General features: G+C 39.5%; 1 protein-coding gene across 1 annotated transcript in view; it reads right to left on the bottom strand.

The window, feature by feature from the left end:
* The window catches only part of LOC139730107 (extracellular tyrosine-protein kinase PKDCC-like), a 61886-nt gene that overhangs the window by 5143 nt on the left and 31535 nt on the right, over positions 1-25208 (bottom strand). The window contains exons 2-3 of the mRNA XM_071641011.1: positions 16435-17415; positions 8029-8224 (exon numbers count right to left, since the gene is read on the bottom strand). Coding sequence (XP_071497112.1) covers positions 8029-8224; positions 16435-17376 — 1138 coding nt within the window. The 5' untranslated portion in view covers positions 17377-17415. The remainder of the gene's footprint in view (positions 1-8028; positions 8225-16434; positions 17416-25208) is intronic.

Below are 25208 nucleotides of genomic sequence, written 5' to 3'. Positions count from 1 at the left end.
GCACTGAATGCCAGTGGCAATTCAAAAAAATTTCATGCCGCAAAAAGGGCACTGAGTTTCAATTTGCAAAAATTTCATGCCACAAATATTTCTGGTTTTACAGTATGTACAAATACAATGTTATGTATAGAGGGCGCAACGGCAATCTCGGAAAGGTTCTTCACCGCTGCAAAATTTTGCCCAAAATTCCGGATTTGACCGCGCCCGCCGACATCGTTATTGTTATCACTGTTTTGGTGAGTGTCTCAACATTTTAATCCGTCGTTGAATTTGATATGTTATCGGTTGATATTTGAGAAAATATCGGCAGAACATTCCGTATTTTCTTATTCGGAAATTACAACGACCATAACGGGTGCTCAAGGTGACGACCCGCTGACCAACCCCACTAGCCGATCGCCGTCAGCCCCCTACCTTTCCAGCTGCTACCTTATCAAAGGTTTTAGTGGCGCCACCTAGCTGACCACGTGATCAAGCTTCGCAAGTGCATAATGGGCCGCAAAGGTATACTGCATTCCGTCGTCCTGCTGCTAATCATCTACATAGCTCAGACTGAGGCTTTCACTCGCTTAGCCATCCCACAGTATGAGAGGAATGAATGGCAGCAAAGGAACAATGAGCTGAAAGAACTCATAGCACCTATTCATCGTGACCTAAATCACCGCATCTTGACCCCCAAGGAGGCCGCCGACTCTTTCAGCCATACCGTCTTCGGCTACTTCGCTTCGCAACCCGACTTCGTCAAAGAAAACAACTCACGAGCATACGTCGAACATGAACCAAAAACTCTAGCTGACGCGCGAAAAAAGAAAAACATTCTCCGTCGAAAAGCATTTGGCAAGGAAAGCACTGAGGAAGACAGAAAAAACTTTCGGTCAGCAGTTAAAGCAGTATCTTTTCTGAAAAAGCGATCTGACAAAAGGAAAGCTGGAAAAACGGCAGCCTACCAGGAAAATCTCTACAGAAAAGACTTCTGGAACTTCTCAAAACAAGTATGTAACGGAGACTTTAATAAAGCTACCCCCAATATTTCCTTCTCGAAAGAAATGGCAGATGAGTATTATCCACAAAGATACTCCCGAGCTGAGCATATCGATTTTAATCAGCTCCAATGGTTCCCATACATAAACGTAGATGAAAGAAATTATGAATTTGATTTAACCCCGGTTACACCTAAACAAGTGAAATTAGTATTACAAGCCAAGAAGGCTTCTTCCTCTCCCGGGCCAGATGGCCTTATGTACGGCTTGCTTAGAAATACTCCTTGTGTTCACCATTTTTTGGCCACTCTATTTTCTCAACTACTTCTTGAAACAAATGACCCCCCTGAGAGCTGGTCCTGTTGCCAAGCAACGCTGATACATAAGGCCGGGGATACAAATGTACCGGAAAATTTCACAATGATTTCGTTAACTTCTTGTGTAAGTAAAATTTTCCACCAAATACTCGCAAACCGTCTAGCATGTTATCTGACTACAAATTGTTTCATTGACTCGAATGTGCAGAAGGCTTTCATCAATGGAGTTAATGGTTGTGTCGAGCATAATCAAGTCTTACATGAAATAATTGCGCACAGTAAAGCCAAGAAACGCACAGTGCATCTAACGTTTTTCGATCTGGCGGATGCTTTTGGGAGTGTTGGCCACGAGTTGATATCCCATTCCTTGCATCGTTTTCATGTACCAACCAATCTATCGGTGTACATCGACAATCTGTACGGTAGATTGCAAGGTAGTGTAAAAGGTAACAAATGGCTGTCTCAACCTTTCACGTTTAAAAAAGGCGTGTTTCAGGGAGACCCCCTCTCACCTATGATTTTTCTGTTATGTTTCAACCCCCTTATCGAATATCTCGGACAGATGAAGGATAGACTGGGGTATGATCTGAATGGCACCAGAATCATAACAACTCCGTACGCAGACGATTTTAATTTGATCACGAACAACAAAGTACAACATCAAAAAATAATTGACCAATTGCACTCATACACAGCGTCAATGGGACTCAAACTAAAACCTTCCAAATGCTGCAGTCTTTCTATCTGCGGTGGTGTCCCTAAAGAGATTGACTATTCAATCGGCTCTGAACGTATTCGTTCAATCAAAGAAAAGTCTCATAAATTTCTGGGTTCGCATATTTGTTTTAGTGGCAAACCAGCCGAAGTATGCGAGTTCGTTCACAATGAAATAATGGTCAAGATGCAAAGAATTGAAGAAACATGTGTCCGTCCGGAGTTTAAGGTCGCCATCTATTCACGTTACCTGCTAAATTCTATCCGTTTTTTGCTTACAGTTCATACACTGCAAAAGACCCACCTAGATAAACTCGATGTAATGACCGACAAATATCTGAAAAAATGGTTAGGTGTTCCCGCTCGTGGTGCTAACATCGCCATTGTTCACTTACCCCATGGTCTCAACATCCCCAGCCTATCTGACATCTACCGCCAGTCTCAATCTCTAGCTTTCACCAGATCGAGAGTCAAAGCTGATAGTGTCGTTAACCAAGCGATTGACTCCGCCATTGAAAGAGAGTCAAATTGGGCACGTAAACAGTCCACTGTTGTGAATTGTAACGTAACTCATGGTAAAGTGGAAAATTTAGTTAATGTGCAGACAAGCTCATGGAACGCAGTAAAGAAAATGGTTAAGCAGGTAATAGAGGAGGATACAGTGAAATACTGGACTGATCGAGTAGCGCCACTCTTAGTGCAGGGGAAATTCACATCATTACTGTTACTGGAAAATGAGAATCTAACATGGAAATCGATCATGTATAACCTCCCCAAAAGAGTTCTCAGTTTCATTATCAATGCGTGTATAGATTCTCTGCCCTCCTACACAAACTTGCACACCTGGGGTAAACGCCTCAGTGATAAATGTGTCTTCTGCCCGGGCACCACTGGCACTTTGCATCATATACTTTCAAACTGCCCAGTTTTTCTAGATAGATACGAGTGGCGTCATAACAACCTGCTGAGGTATATGTATAAAACATTTCTTGAAAATCTGTCCAACGGGACGATTTACACTGACTTAGAGGGGCACTTAATCGCCGGGGGCACCATACCTCCCCATATTCTCACTACAAGTTTGCGCCCAGATTTAGTTATCCTTAAGGAAGAACAAGATATCACGATTGTTGAACTAACTGTTCCCTTTGAAATGAACCTCAAGGATGCACATCAAAGAAAAGTAGAAAAGTATAATTCAATTGTGCGGGACATCTAGGATAAGGGCTACTCAGTGTCATTCCACGCGATAGAAGTCGGGGCAAGGGGCCTAATAGACCGGGGGAACAAAAGCCGTTTAAAGCGAATTCTGAGAACAACAGGTTCAAAGATTCGTCCAAACGAATTTTTCCAGACACTCTCTAAACTCGCCATACTCTCCTCTTTTTCAATATTTTATGCCAGGAAAGAGAGAGCTTGGGGGGAGGTACGGCACCTAGATCCATGACTTATTAGTTATGCAATATTCGCACCCACTATGAAGCCGACGTGGAAGTACAGGAATATGTTTGCCGGTCTGTAAGACACATGTTTGTAATCATGTGTTATGTATGTGATATAATTGTAGAATATTGTTTGAGGTATGTTATAATTATTGATATAGATATTTACTGTTTGTATAATATACAGGCGCAAATATTTACGGTTTATATGTGGTATTGGCTGTAGATTTTTTTTTTTCCCCGGGAGAGGGGGGGGGGGGAGGAGAAGGGTAGCCGCAGGTATGAGATGGGGATAGCGGGTGAAAGCTTATTCTGCCGCTGCGGCTGGTTTGGATTTCGCATTTTTTATGTTTTGTTTTTTGTTGGGAAAGGAAAGGAATTTGAGGTTAAATGATATGTTTGGAAAGTTGAGATGAGATTAGTATTGATGCACTGTAATATTATGGGTGAATGGGTAATTGAAAAAAAAAATGTAGAAATGTTTGTTTATAGTTTTTGGTTTTAGGTTGAAAAAGATTGATAGTTGTAAATAAGATGGGTTCTGATAATGTGGTAGGGGTATGGGGCACAGAGCCAAATAAAGATTAACGTTGGTGAAGATTTGATGAGATGATGATGACAATAAGGTTTATGTGGGGTTTTTTTTGTATATATGTATGTGTGTGTATATGTATGTATATGCATATATATAGGCCTATATGTGTATTTGTATAATTTATTATATTATATTTTAATGCGGATTATTGTATTAATACTGCGGATGATAACTACATCACTGCTGTTAATGTAACACAGAAATAGTATTATGTATTGATTGTTTTTATTGATTGATCACCGGTAATATCTGATATTCTATGTGTGATATGGGTTGCAATAATGCAAACTCTAATATTGTTGTTTTGTATCCCCATGTACGTGTCTAAACCTGCCATTCGTTTTGAATGAAACGGTGGACCTGGTTCTTTTGTATATTTGTTATTCTCACACTTACTTGAACTTGAATAAAGTCATGATTAAACAATGTATAACATGTTTGTATAATGTACACACTGTATGTAAACAAAGTGCTGAAGTGATGACATTGTAGATGCACATCCCACATATTGTAAGATAAACCTTTAGGCCAGGTGAGGTTGTTTAGAACCAGTATCCAAGGTGATGAATGGCTATAACATCACGCTCTGATACTCTACACAGGCAAACCTGCCATAGTAACCACCTGTTGGTAACAACCACATTAATTTCCCTTGAGCAATCATTAATGTCATCATTACCAAAGTACTGCATACAAAGGAAGGAGAGGAAGTGGGGGGGGGGGGGGGGGGCAAGGATATACATGTAGTATTTGCTGTCATAATGCTCAGGTGATTGCATTTTATAAATCCTGTGCACCATCGAACAGAAAGATCTATGACTCAAACACTTCATACAACCCAATGTTCATTCATTGCTCTTCTCACTAATTCCCTAGGACACTGGATCACCTGTGCTGGAATGTTTCTCTTTCGTTGTCGTGCGTACAGCGCCATGTGTTGACACTTGCCCCACACTCGCCCACACACCTGTCAAAACACACGTCAACAAAGCTTCTCCCTTCAGGAAAAGATGGAAGTTAAAGGCAGATTCCACCCATGGTGGAGGGGAACGGGGACCTGGACAAGGACAGGTGACTTCCTCTAGACACTCCTCTATACTCTGATCCCCTTTCTCTCTCTCCCTCTCTCAACCCACCAGTCACCCTACCTAAGCTCATTTGGATATACAATTGTATGATATGATATGATACGATATGATATGATATGATATGGTGCAATACAATGCAATACCATACAATAAGATACAATTATACAACATGACACAACACAACATGATGTATGGTATGGTATGGTATGGTATGATATGATATGAAGAATACGATAAATCATATGATATATCTTCCTCTTTCAATAAAGTACAGGCCACCTTGTGTTGTATAAGCCTACTGGTTATGATATGATATGATATGATATGATATCTTCTTCTTTCAATACAGTACAGGCCATCTTGTGTATCAGCGTACTGGATATAACATGATATGATACAAGATGATATGATATGATTCAAGATGATATGATATATGATATGATATGATATGGTATGATATGATATGATATGATATGATATGATATGATATGATATATGATATGATATGATATGATATGATATATAATATATGATATGATATGATATGATATGATATGATATGATATGATATGATATGATATGATATGATATATGATATGATATGAAATGATATGATATACAGGTATATGCACACAAACATATATTCAATGCTCTCTTTCTTCAGCTCAAAATAGCCTTGCTGCTTACAACTTGGTGTTCTACGATACCCCTGGTTTTTTAAGTTGTGTGTGTGTTATTTTTTATATATATATGTATGGATGAATGCCTGTTCAAAATAATGAAGTCAAAATGTATTTTGAATGTTTATGTCTACTTCTATGACCATCTACAATGTAATTCCACAGTGGACGGGGGAACTAGGAAATACAATGTAATCAATCTAATTATGGTTTATGATAACATCAATATTGTAATAATGATTTGCACGATTATTGTCCACATATTGTGCAAATGCAATTTACATGCTCTGTAGCTATTAGAAACTGGTCTATAACAATTACTATCATACACTTTTTCCATTCTTGTGTGACTCACTGCCACCACACAAAAATAAAAACTGTTTGGGAAAGTTTTTCGAATGTGAGGAACTAGAAAAAGGAAGATCAATTTATAAACATCAAGATTTTGATTTGCCTGGTTTAAGAAGTTTTCTCATAGTGTCAAAAAAATCATTTCAAAATATGGCAAAAGAAAGAGAAACCAAAAATAGAAACAGTCTTATGTGTGATGTGATAGCCAAGTCGTTCCTCTGTTTCAATCACCCATCATACTTCCTATCACAACAGACTAGGACAGCTCAGCATGTTCACTCACAGCCTGCACGCTGAGAAACAAGGTCTTTATCCACAGGGAGGGAAGGGAAGAACTGAGAAAATGGGTTTTCCTTCCTCCTGTTGTCTGCTATGCTAATATTCATTTTTGTGAGTGAAAATTTTGCCATACACCATTTGGAGAGATAAAAAAAAAAGGCATAAAGGGAGGATGATGAATTGAAGTTATTAGATTCTCTCCTCGAAATTGATTGAGTTGATAACAAACTGAAGGACACCTAGAAATACACACACAGACAAGCAGACACACTCTCACACAAACACACACACAGACATACACATAACACACCCATGCCCACATACACACAGATGCACAAATACACACATCTTCAAGTTCATACAATTACAAAGCAACATGAATTCAAATGCACCGGTAAGGAGGGGCGAGCACTGACAAAGAAAAGTATTTTCACTTTCAAGGTTTCCCATGTTTACGACACAGCACAAACAAACACACCAAACAACTGTAAGAGTGGATATTTTTGCCCAACTGATTTTTCGCGCTCGGCTGGGTTAGAAGAGTTTCGTGTGTTTTTACATAATTCCATGGAATCCAGACATCAACTACTGGAACATATGGCAAGCAAAAATATTCGCATGCTTTTATTTTCGCGCTGGTTTTGGATTGCGCGAAATGCGCGAAAATTTCAACACCACGCAAATTTCCACTTTTACAGTACTCCTACATTGAAAGCATTTCATTTTTCTTCGGATCTTGGGTGCTCCATCCACGATGGCATGATGTGTGTATTGCGCAATCAAGTGAAGCATCACCTGGTGAAATCAAGATATCCTCTTCGGGAAGTTACAACATACCATTTTTAGATTTTCGACGAAATGCTCAAGGAAATCTGAACGAAGAGCCAAAAAATTTTGATCTTGAATGCTGAGGGCAGATGATGTAACATTTGGCAAGTAAAGTGTATTGTTGATAAATGCCAGGTACTGTCCTTATTCTGACGAAAATCAGTAGGGCAACTGTTGTGAGCATGTCATCTCTAAATACGTGAACATCAGCAATGTATTTGCTATATCCTTTCCCTTTTTCTTTCCTATGGGCCGAGAGTGGAGGCCAGAATTATTGACCACAGTCACAGCATGCCAAACTTCCAGTATGAAAATTAAGGTGGTGAATATCTACACTGACCATACTAAATAATCGTATTTTTGTATTCTGTCAACAGATATGACTTCTTTAATAATATGAACTATGTCTCTCACATACTGTATATGCAATATATACTCAGCGTTTCTAATTCTTGACGAATCAGGACTTCCCGACAATTTCGCGAGTGGTTAACTTCACGATCAAGGAATACAGTAGGCCCTACTAAAGGGAGAAAAGTATGGGTGCATGTCACATTCATGTTGAGATCAGAGTTAATAATTTTGCATGTCTTCAAATTTGCAACATAGACCCCACCTCACGAAATAAAAACCTTGCGGAATAAATGGTGCAAACAGTAGGCGACTTTTATAGTTTTTGTCATGATGGATTTTGGTAGGCCCCACCCATTTCTTTGCTCTTCTGAATCAAACTTCAAAGCAGATGCGAACTCACCGACCGACTTGCCTTCGACGAGGCACTGCAGGTTCTTGTCGCAGTCCGGCTCCGTGCTGCTGAGGTCGTCGACGTCTGCCAGTACCAGCACGCCATCGACCAGGACAAACTGTTCATCGCGGAAGTCGCTGATCGCCGTGCTGCCCATGGGGGAGCTCTCCAGGAACTGCAACAGGTTTCCCATGTCCATACAAAGCTGGAAGGATGAAGAGATGAAATACATGAATAAAGTAGAGAAAAAGATAGACAGATGAAAAAAAAAAAAGATTTATAGAGATAAGGATTAGATGGACGGACAGATTAATAGATTAACAGATGGATTGCTTGATTGATGACGGATAGATGGATACATACAGATTTACAGATATGTAATACAGCTGGAGAGAGATAACGAGAGAAATATTGGTAGTTAGAATCCTTTGAAATATTGCAGATATTAATCTACTCATATTCTCTATCTTCAGCAAGTGAATCTTTGCTTCTTTCATTTACCATTTTTAAACCAATTTACAACGTTCTGCAATCATCAAAGGTTTGCCACCCTATCAAAGCAGTGGTTGTTCACAAAATTCAGGACTTAATCCCTTTACATATTTGATGTTTCTAAATAAGCATAAATAGCAGTGAGCATATCAACCCTTTTGATCAATTTGTACTCCTCCATCTTTCACAAGTACAATGTCTTCATGGCAAAGCCCCTTTTGAATAAAGCAATTTATAACTATGGCAACATTACACTGCTGCTGTATCTGTGGAAATCAACTGGCAACAACACTTTCTTGCTACACCTGTGGTAGCCACTCGGCAATGGCCAATCACCTGTGAAGATTCAAGTTGTCAACATGGCACCTGCGATATCATTGTCACTTTAATATTTGCAAAACTCCTTAATTGTTGTGAAGTAGGTCCAAGATCTTTTGGGGTGAGTACCACAGCTCACAATCTGTCACCAGATTTCTAATCTATTGGCTTCTAGGTTCATTCAAGAACTGCAGAGATCAAAATACATGTATGTAGTGCAGGTGTGAATATTTTGGTGAAATCAAGCGATGCCAACAGGCAGAAGGTCAGATTGGCTAATGCAGGGTGTTAGATACCTTGAAATGTGTAATCCATTGCATTATATATCCTGCCCATCTTTCACACAAATTCCGACTTTGAGAGTTGATATTCACCAGGTCAGGTGATAAGGTTGACACTACACAGCCACCACACACTATGATAATTATCATATTTCAGGCTTTTCCCCATTTTTTGACAGGAATTCAATCTGGTTATCACGTACACACATACAAAAAAGATAGTAGGCAGGCCCTATGTGAGATGAAATATTTAATCCGCAGCGTAAACAAGCTTATCGTGGATCAAATTAAATGCATGCAGGGGGGCCTTCTAACACTCTACACCACCATTTTCTCTGCAGGAAATATTCAATATTTATCGCCCTGACACTGAATACCAAAAAAACACCTCTCCCGCTGGCTTTTGGCATGACAGAACAACACGATCAGTGACAGCTCTAGGGATATCATCACCTTGATGAAAAACACTCCTGACCTTTAATTGAAACCAGCAATTCAGACATCTAGGGATGGTTTTATCAAAACGAGTAGTTGCAATAACATTGCAACAACAAAAAAGAAAAAAAAAAAAGGCCTGACGTTCCTGTTACAGTATCAGAAAATGCATACAGTATTATTGCTAGAGTAGATGTTGTGACAGCTGGTCTTAATTTGACTGAATTTACTCTCTTTTCAGCATTGCAAACTATGTTGACAAAAATCAGTGCACTTCATTTTAAAAGTTGACTTCAATTAACCATGCTCAAAATCAGTCTAAAGACAGAATATCTAACAGAAAATTGAAAAAAAAAGCATTTCCTAAATTGCATGTTTTTTTTTTCATTTTACTTCATTTCATTTCATTTCCAACAAAAATGCAATTTCAATAAGGCATTTGAAAACACATAATCGCACACACACACACACACACACAAACAAACATTGTAATCCAGGAAAATACTGTGAACTGAAATACTATACATATTGTGACTTTTATGACAAATACAGAATCAATATTGTTGATAATGGAAGGAGCTGTGAAAAAGCAGATGGCAAAATAACCTTGTCTAATCATCATTTAAAGTGTATGTGACTCAATATCACTGTTGTGAGTAAAAAACCTTTGGAAATTGAAAATGCAATATGTTTCTCATTTCATTACAAAAATTGTTATGAATCTTGAACAATGCTCATTGTGTCATTTAATTCTATTCACTGAAGCCAATTTGAAAACTGGAGTGAAAGGGTCACTTGTGTAACAGATACACGTATGTTGTTATCCAATTGGCTGATTTAATAGGAGAAATTTCAATATTCTATATGACTGTCAGCAGTGCATGTACATTCACTCTGACATCTTTATAAAAAAAATCTTCATAGTCATTTTTAGCTACTTTCAGTTTTTTTTTTTTCCTTTTCGCTGTATGACAGTTTTCACCAGGTTCACCTTTGTTATGAAAAAAAAAAATAGAAACCATATTCATTCTTTGTCTAGATAAAATGCGTATGCACTGTGTTGGCATATTATATTTAGTGTAGTGTATAGTGCACTCACAATTTATAATTATGCTGGAAAGCATGCATACTGGTGTATTTTTTGAATTGCAATCATGTGGTTGTATGTTGAGAGACAGTCTATATCTGGAGCAATATTTCCCTCATGTGTGAATCAATCATCGAAATGTCTCTTCATCAAGCTGCAGATGGGCACTGCATCTCATTTTTCTGAAAGGCTCGCAGTCTCCTGAGCAGAACTCAGAACACCTACGATACATTCCTGATGGGGGAGAAGCTTGAGGACGAACTTTTTTCTCCCCAAGAAGGGGGGTCATGCTCTGTATCTGGGCCAATGGAGTTCGGCGGAGCGGCGGCAGAATTATACCACCAAAAGAAAGTCACCTTTCTTGATCTCAATTATGCTGCCATGTTCCAGTTACATAAAACTGGTGGCTGGCACCACCTTATATTTTTCTCCACAGGTCCCCTCCCTTCACCCCCCTCCCCACCTCTGTAACAAGGATGTAGCTTTCTTTCATGCTCTGATGAAAACTGGGACACAGCTGGATTAGGGTGAAAAGGGATAAAGAAGGCTTACACCCCTGGAACCAACCATATTCAAATATCTTTGCAAGGTTTCATATCACATTGTAGATGAAAAATGTGTAATATTCACCAGTAACAGGAAGTGAAGGAATGTATCATCATCAAACAAATCACCTGGATTGATTTTCGAATCACGTTATGCAGGGCTACACACTAAACCCATTTTTTTTTTCCACTGGTCTGACCTGTCAATATCAGACCAGTAGATATACATTGTAGGCCTACATGTATCCACTTTCTCTAGTTTTTACTGGTTTGAACCTGAAATTTAGTGGACCTGTTCCTTTTTCTTTTTTTTTTTGACTGGCCCTGACAATGTCATATTTCTTTTCTTTTTCTTTTTTACTGGTCATGTCAGACCAGTAGATTTGGCAATTCCTGAAAAGTTACTGGCCCAACAGTGATTTTTACCGGTCTGGGACCGTCAGACTGGCGTCATGATCAGTACGTATCACAAGTGTTAACTATTTTTTGTGCGTGCGTCCACACACAAGAATAGAGATTTTTGCATTATGTTGCAAAAATCAATTTTCAACAGCTGCTAATTTTGCGTGAGTGTGAATACCACTACTGAAGATAGTTAATTTGCATCAGTCAGTACAGCACATAATAAAAGCCACCAGGTTAAAAGAGTTCCATAATGCTGAAGTAACTCCACAACAATCCTCACTTCATCAGCACCCCACCCACTTGTACCCAAACCACCCCATCTTCTGAGTCAAATTACACCACCAATCAACACACTTTTAAACCTGACTGCGATTCCAGATTATTTTCATGCGACTTTTCCGCGCTTCAACCTGAAATTGCGACGGCAGACGGCCGCATTGGGGCTCTCTTGAAGCACTGTTCCCACACAGGTCAGGAAGCTCCCAATTTTTGATTTGCTCGCAATATCAGACTCGTGGATACCTCATCAAGATGATCTGTCAACAGCAACAGCTACCACAGCAAAGCACATGGTGGAAATTTCATCAAAGTCTTTCATTACCAACGGCAACCTGGCTGTGTACAATGTCAAGGCAGTTTAAGCAGGTGGTGATCAGAGGGTTAAGTAGAAAAACACTCATACTCCAGAATTCCTGTATTAAATCAACAGAAGACCGGTGTGACTACAAAGTACCAGCAAAATCTACCCTTAATACTTTTATAGGGGTTTAAATAAGACCCCCCCCCCCCAGTCCCACTAGCAAATGTACATGTATCTGCTGCATATCTATTTTTGCCTCTGGTGGGCCCTGAGGCAAAAATTGCTCCACGACCTGCTCCTGGTCAGCCAAACAACAATCTCTGACTTTAATGGAAATCAAACAGTAGCCGTAAAGTTAGATGGTAAGTATCAGAAAATACAAAACTAAGCTTGAAAAGGCAGACACAGCATTTTGGAGGTTCATGGCATTCACCTGTATTGACCAAGGTCCAGCAAATCCTCCCTCTGGGCCAAGGAGAAATAGCATACCCTTGTAACTGATCCCACAGTGAGTCTTACTTTTTTTTAAACTTTTTTTTAATTTCTCCAATTTTACGTGTCTTGCATCAGCTTGAAAATGATGAAAGGCCAAGTGCTGCAGATACACATGGTCTGAGAATTTATCAGTTAAGTACTCATATTTAAAGATCCCATTTATACAAGCGTTCAAGGTCAATAATAAAGTTGCCATGCCAAGTTTGGGGTACTGTAATCAAAAAGTCTTATTTTCACAACGATCTATGGGTAACAGCTTGTAAACACTGAACTTTCTTTACTTTTGACACCACTGAATCGATTCTGCTTTTAGATCAATGTCATCAAAAGTTTTTTCAGTGCAAGTTGAACTACTTGTGAGCAAAATCAGGGACCCCCTAGCATAGGGGTTGCCTACATACAAAATTGTACCTCTATCAGCCATAATCTATATATGTATTTCTGTATTTATTCTTTGCTCAATCTTTCCAACCAATTCATTTCCTCTAGAAATGAATGATGAATGATTCTGGTGTCCATAGAAATGTAAACAGAGAGTGTGGAACTGGTTGCCTAGTGCTTCTGACAATCGTGGTATACTATAGTTACTGGTGTCCTGGCAACAGCTTCCACAATCAATACACACAAACATATCGGTTGTCATCCACACAAACTTAAAGTTTATGTTATACATCATACAAGTATTAAAGCAGAGAATGCTAAAAATATGTACATATATTGTATATTCCTGCTGCTCTGCTGGCTTGGTCTTCATCCATGATAAAATTTAGATAACTATTGATATGATATTTGCAACAACTCGGATTATACTTTATTTTCTATTGTAGCATTTTCTTTTTTCATGGTCATCATCATCTGGAGCAGAGGTAAATTTATCCTTGCAAGATGATTATGCCTTTTAATAGTTCACTGCATTCCCTTCTGATACTGCAAGGTTGCACAAATTCAACATTTTGTTTTTCTCAGTGGATACTTTCAAAAGCAAAAACAAAAATAGCAAGAATGTACATGGTTTGAGTTTCTTCAGTTTGCCTCCCTCTACAAATGAAAATTTGTTAAGATCGCAACTGCTGATCAGCAGTTGCGATCTTAACAAATATTCATTTGTAGAGGGAGACAAACTGAAGAAACTCAAACCTGAGCCTTCACCCCTCTGAATAATATCTTTCTTTCAAGAATGTACATTTCACATCACAGTGTTAAAAGCTCCTTTTAGCAATGTAAAGTGATAATATGTTTCAACTTTTGTGCCGATAGCATCTTAAACTCCTTTGATGTTTGGAAAACATGAAATATAATATTTACATTTGGCTTGGAAACACTTACAAGATATAACGTGTCATCCTCTAGAATTAGACATTGCGCAGCCATATGATTTGTGGTTCTTATATGACAAGGTGTGCTGTTATAGGGATAGGAGTAAGGAAGGAAAGATTCGCTGCCTGGAGAGCAGAACAGTTGGTCACGACTGCAACCTGTTTTGATCAGCACCGTCAAACTTGGACGTGGTCCAAAGTTGACTCTGCACGACAGGCAGCTGAGTGAGTGGCTTCAAGATTAAAAAAATGATAAATAAAATAAAAATGAAGGGGGAAAAAATCACTCCATCAGCCGGAGCAAATGCTTTGTCACATTTCTGAACGTTAGCTGGAGCATATTACTGGCGGCTGTGCAGGTTTTTATGGCAAGCCCGTTATTTAGAGAACAGGGAGCGGGGTATTTATGAGTGGGTGTGTGACACACTGACATTTATAAGTAAATGGGTCTGTTCTCATTCACGAGACAGACAACATTGGAATAAGAAAAAAAGTAACCTTTTCTCACAGCCATTAGCAGATTTAATCTAAACTGATACCGACCCCTGCCTACTTTTACAGGCTACTTACGACAAAATAATGGGGTCTATTAACTAAACAATTTGGGTTCAACGTTGCTGTTAGACTCTTTAAGTACCTGTGGACTAAGCTGTAACATGCCGAGCTGTTCTATCTATATTGGGGGCAATGTCTCCATGAAATTTTGACTGCCATCATATGTTTGACACATACACTGAAGTGCAGCCACATCAAAGATCCACACAGCAACTGGTGCAACACAATATGAATTCATACACGGATGAAACTATTTCAATATATCTTCAGTTTACTCAAGACCTCTATGATGACCAAAAAAGATAACTAGCAAAACGGATGTGCCGGAACAGCTGAGAGAGGCAAGAGACATAGGGTTAAAGATGCAATAACTGCGACTCATAATGATTGCATTATACTGCCATGGCAACGGGCGACAATGCCCTGGGCTGAATTGGCTCTTGCGACATTTTAGTTTACTTCTCATGCAGCACTTTGAGCATCAAGACATGGTGAGTATTAAAAGATGCAATAAAGGAGACGAACAACTATCAAAATGGTGTAAGAGGTGAAACCCTGGAATGTCTTCTACCATTATTTTGGAAGGAATTTGGTGGTTTTTATGTTTATGAAAGTTATCATGAGGACATTTTGAGTAGATGAAAAGGCTAATGGGTAAAAACTGCTCACAAATCCTGCACTTTACAGGTAGATTATTTACTGGGGGAACGTCATTGCTGGTTACTTGACGTACACCAATAATGTGACATTTCCTCGTGGCTCTCCCAACATGGTAAACTTTATTTGCTCTGTTTTTCCCTTTGTTCCCTTTTAACACACAGTCGGACTCTCCATTTCCACTTCCGTCTCATAGCCTGACCCAATTTCCTCCTGAAACAATCTAATTTGTTAATATAACCAACTCCCGAGGTCGTTAAAGGTGTTGAGTGCATGCAGGCATCCAAAAGGAGTGTTAATGTTTCAGATTAAATTTGAGAATGCTCTCAGGTGGTCCTTCTATACTGGAAGGCAGGCTAATATGCCCCACCCCCACCCCCCCCCCCAAAAAAAAAAAAAAAAACTACTTTGTTTAAAAAAAAAGAGGGAAAAAATGATCCTGGGAAGGGATAAACAACTCAAAATCATAATGCTGCCAGCCCCCTTCAAGGGGGTCATATGAAAAGTAATTCACAAGAATACCATTCTTTAAATTACAAGACTTAAAAGTACAGTTTTAAACAAAAATCTTGAGTTTACTCTTAACATTAGTGCAAACTAAAACAAAACTTTGTACTTAACTACACGGGTAGCTATTCAAAGTAAATCATGCATACATGTACATGTTTTATAAACAGGGTATAATAATGTCTATCATCATTTTCAAACTATTACCATCAAGCATATCATCTCACAATCCACTATTAAAGTGGAAAACTGAATTAAAAATTCTTACCAGTAGTTTGTGGAAGGGTAGCATGCTAGAACTTTTTTTCTCAATTCTGAGTCTTTGGCCCATAAAGTCCCGAGTGGAATTTGCCGTAAAAATCATCATCATACTTCAATTGGCATTTCTGGATTTTCACAGTATATCTTTTATTGCAGAAAATAACATAGAACTGGTAAGAAATTTGCAAATCTAGGACAGGAAAAGGGATTTTAATCTATTTAAGTATATTTGCCAAACTAAGGATCTGTTAATAATCTTTCTATTACAAGACATTTATTCATAAGCAACTAGATACAAATGACAAAGATTTTTACTCTTCCCCATGAATCACTGACAATGAACACTAGAAAATATGATTATCAGAAACAGCACCAGACCAGAGACATATGTATTCCAGGGTATGACGGGTTAAATAAGATAATTTAAATAAAACATACATAAGGGTTTCCATGGTGATTTGAGACACGGAAGGCCACTTACCTTGACTCTCGTCTGCCAGGGCATCTCCACCAATTCATGGAGGTGGACCGGGGAGCCGAGCTCCACCACCAGGGTGACTCCTCTCTCCCGGATGTTGGGACTGCCGTTCTCACTACGGGCGCACAACCCGAGCAGCTTGATGACATTTGGGTGGCGCACCTGCCGTAATATCATCGCCTCCTTGAGGACTTTGTACATGGCCAGAATGAGACAGTCCTCTTTCTTCTTGTAGATACCCTGCTGGAGGCAGTCCTTGACGTTCTTGACCTGCATGCTGGTGCTCTTGACGGCCACCTTCCGTCCCAGGAGCGTCCCTTCCTGCACAACCTTGGTGTGGCCCTGACCGATGGTCTTGCCCACCTTGATCGAGTCCGTGTGTCTGCAGCTGTAGATCTGGGTGGCCCGGTGGCCACCTGCGGCTGCTGCACCGGCATCTGCTGTCTCTCCGACCCCAGCCCACCCACTCTGGGCCTCCAGCCCTCGCACCTGGATGGTGCTGGCATGCTCCGAGTTCACCTGCTCCTGGAGCTCGTCGATCTTCGTGAGGAGTTCGTTCTCGTAGGCCTGGGCCTCTGAAAGCTTGCTCTGGAGGGTCTTCACAACATTTTCCAAGTGCTTGACCTTCTTGTAGTTGGAGAAGAACGAGCCGACGTCGTTAACATCGGATGGGTCCTCCCCGCCGGCCCCGCTGCGGAAAGTGTAGAAGAGGAGCGACAGCGACACGAAGCAGGAAAAGGAGATGGCCACTGTGTATGTGTGGATCCTCAACAGCGCCCTCATACTGGCGCACAATGTCCACGAGGGCAGCAGAGGCTCTGCGTCCCGCTGCCGCCTCTCACCTGGCCCATGGAGGGTCTTCCTCCTGCGCTGCCTCCAGTCTAGTCTGGTAGTCAAAGATGCGGGCCAAGAGATGTAGGGTGTGGAGCATGATGTCTCAGGCATTCATTTCACCCCTGGAGCCTGCCCTCCTAGGCGTGTCATCTGTGGTGTGAGAATCAATGAGGTAAAATTGTTAGGTGCTGCTTCATGAGAATCAAGCACATGGTGCAACAATCCTGAATTTGCTATCATCTGATGATCTAATGCAGATAAACGTTAGCCATAACCAAAGTCAACAAACCACACACGCCTTGCACCCACCTGCTTTGAGTGGTATTATGATCTGATGTTTTTCCCCACATGATAGTTTCGGTCACCAAGGAAATACATTGTAAAGGTCCTGTGTTTGCAGGAAAACCCTTTGGCAACAAACATGGATGCTTAACTCATTGTTTATGGCACTATATGCACAAGGATTAACTGTACATGGTAGGTACAATGTGTGCTGTACCACAGGTAAAATAAATACCTCAAGCTCTACATACACATTTAATATGATACTGTACATAACAGTGTTTTGCATGAAGAGGTGTGTGTGTGGGGGGGGGGGGGGGGACCTCCCCCTGCACAGCGTATTGACACAATCAGATTAATTTACCATCTAGTCTACAAGGATCTCTTGACAACAGATGGTGCGACCAATAAGAACAAATCAAACATTATACCACATGCAATCAGTCTGAAGCTGCATATCCACATGCAATATCTGTTTGAAAATGATTTTGGCTGAACACTAGGTATTTCATTCAACTAGGTCCTTCTCCCTTTCTCCTTATTTTTCCCTCTAAAGATTATGCATTTTCCAATGTAAAGAGTCTTTAGAGCCATGTTTAAAAAGAGAAAATGCATAAAGTCTCCCATTTAAATGTACACTTGAAATTTAGTGACTTTCATTTTTCTCATGCTTGGATCTTTGAAGGTGAGCAAAGGACAGAGTATTAAGATAGATATTTCTACCAAAGAGGCTGATGGTTGAGGATATATTCTTCCCCCTTTTTGTTGTTTAAAATGCTTGCAGCAAATTTTCCTTGGAGGCTTACACATTCTATCTATTATTTTTTTTTTTCCAGTCATGTGACACACAAGGTGTTACAAACCAACTTGCCTGGACCAACTAAAACTCACTGTAGGGCAAGTAAAGTGAACATGTACCCGACTGTTAAATACAAGATAGGGCACTTGCCCGAATACACATCTGGGCAAGTGGAAAGAATACTGTATGTTATATGCAGACATTTTCATGGTACATTAATTTTTGCATATTTCGCGCTACTTTTGGCTAGCACGGATTCTAAAGCCCACAAAAATATCTTCACAATTTTATCTGCACCTTTTGAAAGGGTGAACAATTGCACATCAAAAATTCAAGAACCTGCAAATATGTTTTTAAGCTGTCCAGCGCAAAAAAAAAATTAATAGCACGAAAATATAGACAATTACATAACATCTTTCACAGTACCCTGACACACACATTTGGAAAATGTTGGCAATTCATAAAGCACCGATACTCTAGTATCACACAGCTCTTCATACTCCCAACCACTCCCAAAACTCTGAAATTCTTCCATACTCCATGGATTCCACTGGGTCCTGATGCACACCATTCAAAGTCACTACAAAGGGTAAATCAGGGTGAAATTGCAGTTTTCATCGCCTTCATCATTACCCTGAATCGGGAAACTTTTGACAAAATGACACACCTCGTTGCCAACGACGGCAGGAGTCACCAATCTCAATACCAACACTCATCAACCCATTCTGCACTAAATGCATTTGCCCTGGGGTTCTACCCAGCAATTTCACGACTGTAACTCAGTGTATCAGAGCCCTATTATTGCTTTTAAATGCAGATATTTACCTTAATTTCAACCCATACAGTGATGGACGTGCCACAGCCCACCTTGTGATGATTGTAATGAACAAAACTACAAATTTTCAAATGCTTGATTCCAAAACACCCAACAGACATCTGACTACAAGTCCCTTCAGACTGACAGAAACCTGATACATTACAGCCAAATAGGATTTTGACAGGGTGTCGATTTTCAATAAATTTCATATTTGCGAATATTTCTACATATTTGAGCCATTTCTCTACTGATTCTTCCCCATTCCCACCCAAGAAACTGTTGTGTTCTTTGCTTTTTTTTTTGCTTCATGTGACTACTGCAATGTTGTCGTACTATATATTGAACGGTTTTGATGATCTGTATAATGCTCAGTCATGGAGCATTCTATTTCATACCCTCCGCCATTCTACTACCTTTGGTGTCATTCACAGTTTGAGGCACTTTGGGTGAGGGAAGTAGCACATGACCTGTTGCTATGGTGACACAGCTTTCACTCTAAAGGCATGTCATAGGTATGGTAGAGTTAAAGGGATCATATAGTTTTGGTTGAGATCTTGTTGGGGGTTTCTAACATTTTTTTGGTGAGATCTAATGAGAAACCTCTTTTAAAATGTGAAAGAGCATGCAATTCTGAGAGGAATTCAATGTTTATGTGATGAAAATTGGTTTTGAAATGACTGAGATGTCCAAAACAGAGCAATCCTAATAAAAGGTGGGACCCACCTTTATTAGGATCACTTTGTTCTACTTTGTTTTTTGATGTCTCAGCCATTCCAAAACAGATTTTCATCAAATAAAATTTGAATTCCTCACAGAATGGTATGCTCTGTACTACTTCATAAGCGGTTTCTTGGTATCTTCCAAAAAGTCAAAAGCTCAATCCTCCCCTTAACCACTTTGTTATGAGAATGACCCTATGGTTGTTGGCTTAACTCTTTTGGTCCCGTGGGTATCATGTTTGAATGCGATGTCAACAGGATTTCAGGGTGGTGGTAGTGAGAGGGTTTAACCGACTGAACTCTTTGTAACCTTTCACCAGTGAATCGTGACAAGACAGAAAAGGGCCGCAAATGGGAAAGGAAATAGAGAGACACAGCGAGAAAAGGAAGAAGAACTCTATTATCACTGTGTAAATACGCTAGGGAAAGCATTCACAGAGTCTGTAATTAGCATCATTCATCCATGGCCCGCATCACTGTCGTACAATGGTCAGGGCCAGTATTCCCAGCTCAGTGTCTGGTTTTTGCTACACTGGGATGATTTGCTGGAAAAAAAAAATGTTAAAAAACACCAAAGAATAAAAGCACCATTCTATCTAAAGACTGCACAATTACACTATAAAACACTATGTGTCCATCAGGATACACAGTATCAATCCCATCATTACCATAATTGACTTCAATCAGTCTTTATAGTTCATGGAACAGCGAACAACTTTTCTCCTTTTGGGGGAGGGGGTGGGGTAGGGGAGAGAGAAGAGAGATACCAGGGAAAGACACCAGGGAGAATTGAGCAAAGGTAACAAAAACCCTAAACTTCATAGGAGGCAGTAAACCACCACTTTGCTCTCTTGTTGCATTCATGTAAATGATAATAAAATTTGGAGTTATAATGCATGCACTTTATGTCGTGGGATCACTTTGGATCATTAACCAACAAGAACAAAGTTCTGTGAGATATTTTCATTGAACAAAATTGTGTATGTTTGATTTTCACTGGAAATTTAAACTTTCATTACAGGCAGAGCATATAATGTGGAAGCAAGTAGATGGAAGATTTCCCTAACAACATCACCGGTCAATTAATATGAAATTGAAACGAGAATAAATTCTCACCCCCCCCCCAAAAAAAAAAAAAGAGTTGAAGAGCTAAAAGCAGCCCCAGTCACGCTGCTGGTGAATGGATTGCGACATCAGAAATATCAGATAACTTTTACTCACACGTCACGAACCAAACGCAATCTGAAACACAACTGGAAAATATTGCAGACAGGAGTGCAAGTCTTGTGACGTTTGCAGAGACATTTTGCAATGAGAATGCTTGGCACAAAAAAAAAGGATTATTTTTTAGTTGTCATCTGCCTTTCACTACCTTGTTTAGATTTCTCCCTACAGCCACACACAAAAAGTGCAGCTACAGTAGCCTCCAGGGGTGTTTGTGACATCATGGTCACTGTAGCCGGAAGAAGACTGCTGAGCCGATTTTGCACACGCATCACTGTGGCAAAAACTCCCATTCTTCAACAAACACTACAATTTGCTTTGTTCCAGTGAGAATGGCAGCGTAAAACATCACAATCTTAAATGTCGCAAGAATAGCATCAGCATTCCTATACTTAAGCATTGAAGCAAAGACACTGAGGTTCTATTTTCCTACATTGTAATTTTGTATGCTTGTCCCAATGAAAAAACTACCATGTAGATTCCCCCCCCCAAAAAAAAAACAAACAAACAAAAGAAGTCTCAATCAGGTTCAGAGTTGTGAAAAAGATGAAATCACCCCTGTATCGACACCATCCTGGCAAGCCGTAATGATTGCACTAATATACAAGGTTGTTTCTGCTGTTAAATGGGGAAATTAAAAAAGAAAATGACGATCAAATATAGAAAAATATATATTTTCATAAAATATAAATGTATGACTTTTCAATCTATAAGTAAGAATATTTCTAAAACTTGGGTAAAAAAAAAAAAAAAAATTGCCTGAGAGCATTCAACCATCTGCCAAGCTTAGAGATGTTTGTTCTATTTGAGGTACATGTAAAACAGGTACCTATTGGAACATGGTACAGTAGTACATTTTAGTGCCACATACATACTCATGTAGAATCACCTGTCACAGTTTTTTTTTTAATCCACTGAAAAGATTTTTATTGATAAATATGTTATAGGAATTGTCATTCAAACATTGATAACAAGTGACAAACATCATTTATGTCAGGACTGATTCATCTTGATATGAATGGAAATCTCTACAGCCCCCCCCCCTTTTTTTTTAGAGCATCTTTCTTTTTTCTTCTTTCTTTTTTTTTTTGTGGCTAGTCTATCAGGCTGGTCTATCAGCACCACAGTTCTTGGGAGACCATTTGTCTTTGTGATTTGTACAGGCTGCTCTCTGCTATTATTTTAATAGACATTTCACAACCCTCCCCCTCTTTTCACCAAAATAACAAGTAATTTATAGTGAGTCTCGATACCACATGACTGGGAGTGACATCATGGAATTCATCAGTGTCAAGTCCAATTACAGTAAAATCCACCCGGTGTGTCTCAGTTCTCTCTCCACCATGGGGCAAGAAAACATTACCTTCCTACCAGACATCCAGTGGAAAAAAATATGTTCTTGTCCATGAACTATCCCAGCCTAGCCTACCTTCAAGCCTGTGCTGGACAATCGGCTTGAAAATCGATGCGTTATCAGTGAAGTCAGTACTCAGTTTGTGTGTTATAATGTCAGCCTTGAGCTAAGGCTGTTCACGCCGAATATTCATCCAGCACACTTTGCATCGAGAGACAAGGAAGATTTGAGGAGATTACGTCTTGACTGATACCCTGTCTTAAAAGACTTAGACCAAGATGTCCTCCGGATGTTCTCCAGAGACGAAACACAGGGTAACGTTCTACAGATTGTAATCACACACAACGTGAATGATGCGTGCACTGTCTAAACAGGCATCCCTTGAAACCTCAGGGTATGTTACTATTAAGTATACCTTTAGCATAGCACAGTACTGCTGTTTTCTTCTTTGAAATACATCTACTGTGTAAACACATTTTCATTGTTTCTTCAGGATAAATTAAGTCTTAATTACTGCCGTACCAGAAAATGAAGAAAATGTTAATCAGAAAACTAGCAACATTGTTTACAACCAGGATATGTGATGGTATTCACGTTTGGCCAGTAGCATACAGTGCGCACGCTGGTCACACTAAGATTTCTGGCCAAGGTGACGTCATCCCGCTTCTCAGAGTAAGATTTACCACGAGAGTGGTCATCACCAGGATTTCACGTGGATGTTGCCTGTATCTACCTTGGATGGTCTTGGGAAAAATTTACCCCAAGGTCCTCTGGAGGCTACCCGGAGGATGTCCACTGTGGCACATCCCAACAGACATAGGGTAATGATATTCTCCAGAGGCTACTCTGAGTTTGGTGGTCTGTTAAGACAGGGCTTTAGGCATGCATTCAATCAATGGACAAGAGTGAAGAATCTGCAAGTGTCATTGCCTAACAGACTGGAAGCAAGACTATCATACTCTGGCGTTTATGGATACAATGCAAATATACATTTGTGTATTATCCATTTTACAATCTACCTTCAAAATAAACAAATTACCAAACTAACCAAATCTAGAGCACTTGATTTTCAAGTTTACAAGCCTGAATCCATCCAAAATGAAGAAGAAAAAAATGTATATGAAATCTTTCACATAAAACTGCCTTCCAGATGCATCTGAATTTGATTTATCAATAGTAACAATAATTACCTTTATGTTAAACATATGCTTCACTACCATCATAAAATATGCATACCCCAAAATGTTCTTTGTAACAAAATGCATAAAATTGCTATACTGCATTCTCTCTAAGGGAGTTTATGTAACCTTTGCGGACTCATCATGCTATAGGCAAAAGAAAAAGGCAAAATAAAAACAAAAACAAAGACTCAGAAAAGTCTCTGTTTAAATCACATATTGCTATGTCTAGACAGTGTTGGAAATAAAATCAGTATATAATTCCAAATAGAATTATAATAAATTTCTCCCCTACCCCTCCCCCCCCCCCCCCCCCCCCCCCCCCGATCTCTCTGTCATCTTCTCTTTTGTCTCACCATGGGGGGATAACCTTTGCTTTCTTTCAAGGGAGTAGTAAATACAAAAGAATGGATTTCAGAGCCGAGTAATAGGATTTCTTGGCATTCTTGCACGGTGTCCTGCAGAGACAGACACATCAGTGCACTGGGCAAAAAAATAAGTTTGAGGTACATGTATGATGGAAATAAACCCCTGTAGAAATAGGGTGACATCGACAGATTGAAGAGAAAAGTCATACAATGTGTACACACACATCCAAAATTAATAGTTTTTAAATATTGATTTTTGTTACGCGATGCAAATACTGTTGATTCTCATGTGTGGACACAAACAAAAATTGATAACTCTCATGATCTGCATCCATACTGACTTTTTTTTTTTTTGGGGGGGGGGGGGGAGGGGGAAACCTCCGCTATAATTTGCCTCATGCAGTGTTAGTGAACCACACATAGAAATAAAGCTAGATTTTTTTTTTCAATTGCTTAATGCAACTTACTACAAGGTGCATTGGTACTGACGGTGTAATATTATGGTATTTTGCGATGTGACTGTACATATACCACTAAAATAGACCACAAAATACCATGGTATTTAGGGTGGTAACTCAAACACAAAATGTGTATATGAGATTTGCGTGTAAATTGTCACAAAACACACTCCATTGCACATCGTTGTTGTTTTTTGTTTTTTGTTTTGTTTTTGCAAGTAACCTGACACTCTTCCTATCTTCTCCCTGTTGTTGAATTTTTTTGGTTTGTTGTATGTAATACTAAATTTTCATACCAGTGATGTGATGCCACAGAAATGAAAATCATGTGAAATTCATCTTACCAGACCTGGGGGGCAAAGATTAACTCATGCAAATATTTCCGCTTTTACAGTATGGGTCAACAGGGAAAGAATGGGTAATAAACCTTTATCAAAGATACAGACCTCTCAACCATACTGAATTTGGAGGAAAGAATCTAAATTTTGACCATTCCCAGCTCTTGTTTCAACAGGAGTTTCCTATTTTTCTGGATAATTTTACTACACACTCCTATGGGAACTGCTCTTTCTTTCCTGCTTTTGAGCAAAATCATCCTTATTTTCAGTCAGAAAGGTTGGGAAGTCTGTATACAGTATACATATGCCAGACAGGATTTGAATCTAGGAGCCACTATCTAGGAGCCCAGAGTTTTTAACCCACAGTACCGCAAGTGCTAGAGCCGTTAGTCATCACCTTAGTATC

This window comes from Diadema antillarum, unplaced genomic scaffold, assembly GCF_040938485.1.
Source record: "Diadema antillarum isolate AM-2024a unplaced genomic scaffold, OU_Dant_1.0 seq00000292_RagTag, whole genome shotgun sequence".
NCBI classification, from domain to species: domain Eukaryota; kingdom Metazoa; phylum Echinodermata; class Echinoidea; order Diadematoida; family Diadematidae; genus Diadema; species Diadema antillarum.
The sequence above is the reverse complement of the archived record's forward strand: the minus strand, read 5'-3'. Positions and strand labels throughout refer to the sequence as shown.